Raw genomic sequence first — 10,372 nt, forward strand, 5'->3', positions numbered from 1 at the left:
ATGCCACATTCAATCCAATGCAGCCTTGTGGGCGGCACGGTAGCACAGTGGTTAGCACTGCTGCCTCACAGTGCCAGAGACCTGGGTTCAATTCCCGCCTCAGGCGACTGACTGTGTGGAGTTTGCACGTTCTCCTCGTGTCTGCGTGGGTTTCCTCCGGGTGCTCCAGTTTCCTCCCACTGTCACAAAGATGTGCAGGTTAGGTGAATTGGCCATGCTAAATTGCCCGTAGTGTTAGGTTAAGGGTAAATGTATGGGTATGGGTGGGTTGCGCTTTGGCGGGTCGGTGTGGACTTGTTGGGCCGAAGGGCCTGTTTCCATACTGTAATCTAATCTGATCTAATCTAATCTAATCTGATGTCAAGGGCTGTCACTTTCATCTCACCTCTGGAATTCAGCTCTTTTCTCCATGTTTGAACCAAGGCTGTAATGAGGTCAGGAGCTGAATGGCCCTGACGGAACCCAAATTGGGCTCAGGTTATTGCTGAGCAGGTGCTGCTTGATAACACTGTGGATGACACACTTCCATCAGAGTAGACTGTTGGGCGGTAATTGGCTGGGTTGGATTTGTCCTGCTTTTTATGTACAGGACATACTTGGGCAATTTTCCACATTGTCAGGTATATGCCAGTATGCCAGTATTTAGCATCCTGCACCATTCATGACTGGATATAGGAGGACTGCAGAGCTTAGATCTAATCCATTGGTTGTGGGATCACTTAGCTCTGTCTATCACTTGCTGCTTATGCTGTTTGGCATACAAGCAATCCTGTTTGTGGCATCAACTGGTTGACATCTTCAGGTATGCCTGGAGCTGCTCCTGGCATGTCCTCCTGAACTCTCCATTAAACCAGGATTGACTCCCTGGGTTAATGGAAATGATTGAGTGGGGGATATGCCAGGCCATGAAGTACAATTCTGCTGCTGTTGATGACCTACAGTGCCTCATGGATGCCCAGTCTGATAAGCTGCTGTCTGAAGTCTTTCCCATTTAGCATGGTGATGATGCCACACAACACGATGGAGGTTATTCTCAATGTGAAGGTGGGACTTCATCTCCACAAGACTGTATGGTGGTCACTTTTGCAAATACTTTCATGGACAGATGCATCTGCAATTGGCAGATTGATAAGGATTACATTAAGTATGTTTTTCCCTCTTGTTGATTTCCTCACCACCTGCCACAGACGCAGTCTAGCAACCATGTCCTTTAGAACCCGACCAACTTTATCTGTTGTACTGCTGCTGAACCAATCTTGATGGTGGACATTGAAATTCCCCACCCAGGGTGCAATTTGTGACCTTGCCATCCTCAGTGCTTCCTCTAAATGTTGTTCAACATGGAGGAGTACCGATTCTTCGGCTGTGGGAGGATGGTACATGGATTCCTTGCCCAGGTTTGACCTGAAGCCATGAGATTTTGTGGCGTCTGGAGTCAATGTTGAGGACTGCCAGAGCAACTCCCTCTCGACTGTGTACCACAGTGCTGCCACCTCTGCCGGGGTGTGTCCTGCCAATGGGACAGGACATACCCAGAGATGGTGATGGTGGTGTCTGGGACATTGTCAGTAAGGTATAATTTTGTGAGTATGACTAAGTCAGGCTTTTGCTTGATTATTCTATGGGACACCTCTCCCAATTTTAGCACTAGCCCCCCTGATGTTAGTAAGGAGGACCCTGCAGGGCCAACAGGGCTGTTTTTGCCGTGGGCTTTTCCAGTGCTCAGGTTGATGCCAGGTGATCCACCTGGTTTCATTTCTTTGAGACTTTGTAGTGATTGGTACAACTGAATGGTTTGCTAGGCCATTTCAGAGGACAGTTGAGAGTCAACTACATTGCTGTGGGGCTGGAGTCACACACGTAGGCTAGACCAGGTAAGGATGGCAGATTTCCTTACCTGAAGGACATTAGTGAACCAGATGAGTTTTTCTGACAATCAGCAATGATTTCATGATCATCATTAGATTCTTAATTCCAGATTTTTTTTAAATTAAATTCAAATTTTACCATCTGCCTTGGCTGGAGTACAAACCTGGTGCCTCAGAACATGAGCTGGGTTTCTGTATTAATAGTCTAGTGATAATACCACTAGGCCATCACCTACCCTTACCAACATGTAACAACTTCGCAACATTTTCAGAAGTGATGGGTGTGAGTTGTAAACTCATTTAGGCAAAAGTGAGGACTGCAGATGCTGGAAATTGGAGTCTGGATTTTAGAGTGGTGCTGGAAAAACACAGCAGGTCAGGCAGCATCCGAGGAGCAGGAAAATCGATGTTTCAGGCAAAAGCCCATCATCAGGAATGTTCAGTACATGGTTGAAGAGCTTTAGGGCAGAGGAGGTAACCTGGGAGTGCAGTGAGAGAGAGAGAGAGAGAGACTCACTGAGATTCTTGTACAGAGAGGAGGAGAGCTTCTTCAAGGTAGGCATCCTTGCAAGAGGATTCGCAGTAAGGTTAAAATCAACTAGGCAAAAGTGAGGACTGCAGATGCTGGAAATCAGAGTCTAGATTAGAGTGGTGCTGGAAAAGCACAGCAGGTCAGGCAGCATCCGATGAGCAGGAAAATCCCTTCATCAGGAATCATTGGATGCTGCCTGACCTGCTGTGCTTTTCCAGCACTACTCTAATCTAGACTCTATTGTAAACTCATTTGCCCGGGTCAGTGTAGTTTTAAGGCTTTTTGAGGTTTTTTTGCCACGAGGCATAGCAGTTTCCCTCAGTGCGTCTCATCAAATACACCCAGAGTGTAGTGCCAGAAAGGTGCTATGATGATCCTGAGAATTTGGCAGCAATCAGCTGCTCGTGTCTATGGATGAGGTGTGCATGTGGCTGTCACTATGGATCATGCTCTGGGCTGCAGGTTGGTTGTAGGCAGCATGAGGCTGTTTAGAGCAAATAGCAAACTGAATCTGCCAATGAGCCACTTTGGTTTCCATATCGAGTCTTCTCAGCATCTAACTCATTTGGCAAGTTTAGTAAGATAGAAACTTCAGATTTAGTAAGACAAGTTGTGACATCAACCAGGTGTTTAACAAATTCAGGATTTAAGCCAAAACTGGGAGTGCTGCCCCACGGTCAAATTAAACAACAGCCTGATCTTGTGTGTACAGTATCATCCCATGAATATGATTATGTCCCAGATATCCTTTCTCAACCATTACCATCTTTTCACAACCTTTTCACTTTCAGCTTGAAACTGTCAGCAAACTCCGATACATTACAAACTTTCTTTTCGTTATTGTAGATTATAAATAGCTGATCACCCAGCACTGATATTTATGAAAACTGATTATGAGCTGTCTACAATCAAAGCAAAAAAGTCTGTTTATTCCCACTTTCTGTTTTGTATCCTTTTTACAATGCTCTATTCATTCTGTTTTTAACTGCCTTCTGCATGAACACTCTATATTGTCCTACGACTTTTGTTATGCCACCTTCCACCTTTCCAAGTAATTTTTGAAAATGCAAAGAAGCTACTGGTTTCCCTGAAAGCATCTTGCTAGTTATATCCTCCAAAATCTTTAATGTATTAATAAAACATGATTGTTCTTTCAGAAAACCATGTTGACTCTGCCTGATAATTTATGATTTCCTAAGTTGTTTATAACCACATCCTTAATAATAAATTCCAACATTTTCTCAAAGACTGATGACAGCCTTACTGGCCTGTAGTGACCTGTTTCCTCTCTAGCACTCTTTCTTCAGTAGTGGAGATGCATTTAGTAACTTCTAATCCATTGGGAAGGTTCTGGAATTTAGAGAATTTTGGAAAAGACATGTTGAAAATGTTCATGTGTCTTTGCACATCTTGCATGTCTTAATCATAGAATCCCTACAGTGTGGAAACAGGCCCTTCAGCCCAGCAAGTCCACACCGACCCTCCAAAGAGTAACCCACCCAGACCCATTCCCCTATATTTACCCCTGACTAATGCAGGAGAAAGTGAGGACTGCAGATGCTGGAGACCAGAGTTGAAAACTGTGGTGCTGGAAAAACGCAGCAGGTCAGGCAGCATCCGAGGAGCAGGAGAATCGACGTTTCGGGCATAAGTCCTTCTTTAGGAATGAGGCTGGTGTGCCAAGCGTGCTGAGATAAAAAGTAGGGGGGAGGGAATTTGGGGGAGGGGTGCTGGGAATACAATAGGTGGAAGGAGGTGAGGATGAGGGTGAAAGGCCAGAGAGGGGGTGGGGGCGGAGAGGTCGGGAAGAAGATTGCAGATCAAGAGGGCGGTGCTGAATCCGGGGGTTGGGACTGAGATAAGGTGGGGGGAGGGGAAATGAGGAAGCTGGAGGAATCTGCATTCATCCCTTGTGGTTGGAGGGTTCCTAGGCGGAAGATGAGGCGCTCTTCCTCCAGGCGCCGTGTGGTCAGGGTCTGGCGATGGAGGAGGCCAAGGACGTGCATGTCCTTGGCGGAGTGGGAGGGGGAGTTAAAGTGTTCAGCCACGGGATGGTTGGGTTGGTTGGTGCAGGTGTCCCAGAAGTGTTCCCTGAAATGTTCCGCAAGTAGGCGCCTGTCTCCCCAATGTAGAGGTATCAGCACCGCCCTCTTGACCTGCAATCTTCTTCCCGACCTCTCCACCCCCATCCCCTCTCCGGCCTATCACCCTCACCCTCACCTCCTTCCACCTATCATATTCCCAGCACCCCTCCCCCAAATTCCCTCCCCCCTACTTTTTATCTCAGCCCGCTTGGCACACCAGCCTCATTCCTGAAGAAGGGCTTATGCCCAAAACGTCGATTCTCCTGCTCCTCGGATGCTGCCTGGCCTGCTGTGTTTTTCCAGCACCACATTTTTCAACTCTGACTAATACAGTTAACCTACACATCCCTGAACACTATGGGCAACTTAGCATGGCCAATTCACCTAACCTGCATATCTTTGGACTGTGGGAGGAAACTGGAACACCCGGAGAAAATGCATGCATACACAGGGAGAACGTGCAAACTCCACACAGACAGTCGCCCAAGGCTGGGATTAAACCCAGGTCTCTGGCGCTGTGAGGCAGCAGTGCTAACCACTGAGCCACCATGCTACCTGTATCAACAAGTTAATGTACCTCCAAAGTATAGATAAGATGTCTACTTGCTAACTTGTAATCTAATTTGAGGACATTTTTCAGTTACTCTTTGTGGAGAAGTGGCCTAATTATGCCCTCGCATCCATTAAACATAGGAGCAGAATAGGCCATTCAGCCCATCAAATCTGCTCCACCATTCAATGAGATTATGGCTGATCTGATAATCTTCAACTCCACTTTCCTACCTTTCCCCATAATCCTTGACTCCCATACACATTTAAAAATGCCCACCTTCTGCCCTGAATGTATTTATCACCCAGGCAAAAGTGAAGACTGCAGATGCTTGAAACCAGAGTTTAGATCAGAGTGGTGGCTTTTGCCCGAAACATCGATTTTCCTGCTCCTCAGATGCCGCCTGACCTGCTGTGCTTTTCCAGCACCACTCTGATCTAAACTCTGTATTTACCACCCAGCCTTAACAGCCCCCTACAATAAAGAATTCAACAGATTCACAACCCGCTCAGTGAAGAAGTTCCTCTCCATCTTGGTCTTAAATGGGTGACCCCTTATTCTGAGATTTAATGTTCTGCTGTTGGAAGTTCTTTCAGTTCAGTATCTGCATTCTCTGATCAAACTCATCACAATTGAGGTCAACTTCACTGTGCTTAAGAAAAACGTAAGTACTTTAGGATGTCCCAAGGTAGTGAAAGGTGCTATATGAATGCAGCTCCTTTTCTTTCTGTAAAAATAGCTTTGGTTGTGAATTGTGATGTCCTATTATTTGAAAAACCCACTGGAAATGAAGCCCAGATTGTACCCGACCCCCTCGCCTGCTTTGTGGCTGTAATTTTGGCCCAAAATACTGGATGTGGCCCAGATTGTTGGATTGGTGAATGGGATAATTAACGGAGACATCTCTTGTGCTGCCTTTCAGGTACCTCTGACTGGGTTGGGGACAACTTTGTGAAAAACACGGGAGTGAGCCTGGTCATTGAACACAAACAGAGCAGGAGGAGACTGAGAAAGGCCACAGTTCTCGAGGAGTTAAAGGCTGTGTTCGAGAGAGACTGGAACTCCAAATATGCCCAAAATTTGGAAATAAATATCTTTCCGGAATGCTTGGAACTTCAAACCTATCGGCGCAAACCATCTTCATTTAATCTGGGGTGAATCAATACCATTGTTTTGAGATATGCGAGCGAAGGGAGAAAGAACGTGATCAGATGTACTGGAAGTTTTCACTTTGGGTTTGAATTAAAGGTAGCCATCTTACCATGTCCAAATTTATCCAAAAAACAAGCCAAATGTTCAGTTGATAGCAATCTTTCAATGGTTTTATGCTCGCCAAGTATCCACTCCATCCTTGTCCTATGATTTTTTTTTTACTCATTCATGGGATGAGGGTGTTGTTGGCTAAGCAGCATTTATTGCCCATCCTAATTATTGAGAGGGCAGGTAAGAGTCAACCACGTCGCTGCGGCTCTGGAGTCACATGTAAGCCAGACCAGGTAAAGTTGGCAGTTTCCCTTCTCTAAAAGGCAGTAGTGAACCAAATGGGTCTTTTTTCCTAACAATGGATTCATGGTCATATTTAGACTTTTAATTCCAGATTTCTATCGAATTCAAATTCCACCATCTGCTGTGGCAGGATTTGAACCCTGGTCCCAAAACATTATTTTGATCCGTGGATTAACAGGGTCAGTGCCACTAATCCAACACCTCCACTAGATAGCTGAAGATAAGGTAGCTCACTTGTTGTCACAGGGAAGTCACTGCCTTATCATATAGCTAGAGAAGTAGCTACAAAGGTACCTATGTAATGGAATAGCCCAAATTAAATGAGTTGAAATTTTACTGAGTGATGTTAGCAAAAGCTTGCCGATATTGATCCAGGATTCCTTTCTCAATTGCTACAACTACTCAAAGTGGATTGACGTTTATATTACTAACTTTACACACCATGATTTCAACCCGAGCAAAGCCAAAGTGTAGGTCTCTACCTTCAATTTTGAAATGATTATTCGAGAATAGTCTCTGTGGATTTTCTTGGAGTTGAGGGTGAGGGTGGATTGGCAACTCAATCCCCGTGTTGTGTTAGCTGCTCAATATCATAACACACCAATTACCATTGGTTATCATTTCAGTTATTATTTAAGTACATTCACCTCCAATAAACAAAAGCTGAATAAAGCTGCACTCCCATTTATTATCAGCATACAGCATGGATTATCGATCCATTTACTAAGGCAGGTACATTTAGAGCCCATAGCAATCTATAACATAGCTGTAAATTGCTATTAGATTGCTAATGAGTGTGTCAGTTCAGCCCAGTTGGCTGTGTTTTTGCCTGTAAGCTGCAATGTACTGGGTTCGAGTCCCAATACAGTGTTTGAGAATAAAAATCAATGTTGACTCAATGCAGTACAAAGGGAGTGCTGCATTGTTGGAGGGGCCATTTTTTGGATGGGACCTTAAACCTGCTCAGTTGTAAAAAGATCCCATTGCACTGCTTTAAGAAAAAACAGGTCTATCCACAGTCACCTGGCCAATATTTACCCCTCAGTCAACATCACAGAAACACATTATCTGGTCATTATCGCATTTCTATCTGTGAGAGTTTACAGCGAGTACATTTGGCTACCACATTGCCTAAATTACAACACTGCCTACACTTTAAAAACTATTTTATCGGCTATAAAGCACATACAGACAACCCAGTGGTTGTGAAAGCACCCCGTTAATTTGCGTTATTCTGTTTGTTATCAGTATGGCTAGTGTAGAATCTTGGAAGGCTTTGAATGTTTTGTTATTGCACCTTGTTGGCACATTGTAGATGGGGCTTTTTCTATTGAGTCTAGTATTGGCCCTAAAACAACATGCACATTTACACTGTGTGGCCCTCAGCAGCCTGATTGCTGCCTGTGCTTCAGGATCTCCACTGAAGGACCACTTGGCTGATTGGGGTCAACAGAGGTGAAGAGTGTGGTGCTAGAAAAGCACAGCTGGTCAGGCAGCATCTGAGGAGCAGGTGAGTCGGCGTTTTAGGTATAAGCCCTTCATCACCTCTTCTGCTCCCCAGATGCTGCCTGACCAGCTGTACTTTTCCAGCACCACATCCTTTGACTCTGATCTCCAGCATTTGCAGTCCTCACTTTCTCCTAGTCAACATTGCATGATGTTTCAATAAACACACTGGTTGGTAGCTCGTATTAATGCAGCATCCATATATCAAGTCCAGTCAGATACTGCAACAGGATCAAAGTCAGGGCTTTTTAAAAATTCAATCACAGGATGTAGGCATTGCTGGCTAGGCCAGCACTCATTACCCAGAGGACAGTTAAGAGTCAGTCACATCACTGTGGGTCTGGAGTCACATGTAGGCCAGGATAACAAGTAAGGACAGCAGTCTCCTTCCCTTAAGGGCATTAGTGAACCAGATGGGTTCTTTTTTTCCAAACATTGGTTTCATGCTCATCATTAGATTCTTAATTCCTGATTTTTATTGAATTCAAATTCCACCATCTGCCATGACAAGATTTGAACCTAGGTCCCCAAAACATTAACTGGATTTTGATTTAACTAGTCTAGCAATAATAAGCATTCAACTATTATGTCGCCTAATTCCTCCATCTGATCTCCTTTGATGCAAGTTAATGATGGATTCCTAAGAAGCCCTAAAGCCAGTTGGTGAGTCTGTTACCAACAGCACAGACAGTGTGGTACCACACAAAGAAAGCCAGGTTTCATCCTCGAATCATTTTCCAGACCCCAGTCAAACACTTTGAGCGAATTGACGGCAGATTTCATGCTGTCAGTGGGATACTGTTGAAATCCGGGGATAAAATTCTGCGCCCTCCTTGGCAGGAATCCAAAGGTTGAATCAAGGGCTGTGGCTGAGGGAGGGAAAATGTGAGGGTGGCGTATAAAAATGTAATTACAACTTCATGTTACGTCGCATAAGTATTTGGACAGCAAAGGAGGCGAATTCCAGCCCTAGATTGGACCAATTTGGCCACAGTAGCTGGTCAGCTTCATTAAGACCCTCACTATGGATAGCAGGTGAGATTCTCCAGTCAGCCTGCAGTGTTACATCATGACTGGAAGTGGGGGTGGGTGGAGGGGGATGGCAGGAGAAGTGGGCCCTATGGGGGAGGTGAGAGAGGGAGACTGCAGTGGGTAGGCTTACATGCCCTACTGTCCATGAAGTAACTTGGTTATCTATTTCTGTTTCTCAGTTGATGTTTTTGGTTAAATGTAGATGAGTCTACATGTTGACGTTCTTTCACACTTACCTTTCATTACAGCCTACTAGTTCTCTCAAGTGGTTAGGCCTCTTTCTGGTTGACCCTTCACCTTCTATAACCCACCCACCACCCTCAATTGGGCAAGCAGCCTGTCTCCATGTCAATTAAGGGGATGCCCAGTCAAACTTCCATCGAGCGAGTGCTTTCCTATTCCATCTCCCGCCCTTCCCCATGTCCCCGAGAGCAGAGTGGGATCTAGAGACAGACCCAGCTTCAGGATCCCATTCCTGAAAATGAAAAGCCAGGCCTTTAGCACTGCAATTGACTGGTGACCTCTGAAAAAGAGCAACAAAGCACGCATTGGATAATCATGGCATTCGGGAGTTCAGCCCTGCACTTCCTGGCTACCAATTGAGCTGTTGAGAAGTATTATTTTAGTAGTGGCCATTTGCTAAGCCACATCTACAGGGGGGAATCTTTAGCAGAGCAGTCCTGTTTCCCAGAAAGTTCCTGGGAACCATTTAACCTGACACATCCGCAATACAATAAAGGGGAATCTGACTTAATTCAGGTGACCTTAAGGTCACATAACGTGTATTCTTCCCACCATATTTGATATGTTTTGTCCTTGATTGTCCCCTAGAAAATGTGGTTATAAGTTACCAATTTCTAATCCAATGTGCAGGGCTGCCACCTTCTCCAATTGCCTTGGAAATGTTCTGAAATTGAAGATTAAGAGCTGAGATAGAAATAACCTTCAATGCAGAATTTTTAACACATTTCCTGGAAAGGTGATGAAAACACATTGAGTAGTAACTTGTAAAATCCATAAATACTTGAAAAGGTACTGCTCCGGGCAGGAACATGGGTGGGACTAAAAGGAGACCTGTTTCAAAAAACTGGAGTTGGCACTACGGAGCCAATGGCCTTCATCTGTGCTACACTGTCACCCAATATTGGCCTGAGCTCAGTGGCTGCTGAGTGAGCAGCCCTGAGCAATGCTGTTCCCTCCTGTATGGCCAGTCAAAGTGGAATCTGCACATTGGAGAACTTTGCACCATTGTACTGCAGCCATGTTTAGCCAATAGAATGGAAGACAAACTCTT

The 10,372-nt window shown here is 45.0% G+C and overlaps 1 protein-coding gene across 3 annotated transcripts in view; it reads left to right on the forward strand.

Moving 5' to 3' along the window:
* Positions 1–9,202, forward strand: part of LOC122552660 (inactive phospholipase D5) — a 91,398-nt gene extending 82,196 nt beyond the window's left edge. For 2 of the 3 annotated variants that reach the window (XM_087991202.1, XM_087991203.1), the window contains exon 11: positions 5,957–9,202. In XM_087991202.1, the coding sequence (XP_087847328.1) occupies positions 5,957–6,192 (236 nt within the window). In that variant the 3' untranslated portion in view covers positions 6,193–9,202. The remainder of the gene's footprint in view (positions 1–5,956) is intronic. The other variant, XM_043695480.2, reaches the window with a different exon arrangement.
* The last annotated feature ends 1,170 nt before the right edge of the window (positions 9,203–10,372 follow it).

The sequence above is a fragment of the Chiloscyllium plagiosum genome, unplaced genomic scaffold, assembly GCF_037043375.1.
Source record: "Chiloscyllium plagiosum isolate Xiang-an unplaced genomic scaffold, Cpla_swu_hap1 HiC_scaffold_10, whole genome shotgun sequence".
Lineage (NCBI taxonomy): Eukaryota > Metazoa > Chordata > Chondrichthyes > Orectolobiformes > Hemiscylliidae > Chiloscyllium > Chiloscyllium plagiosum.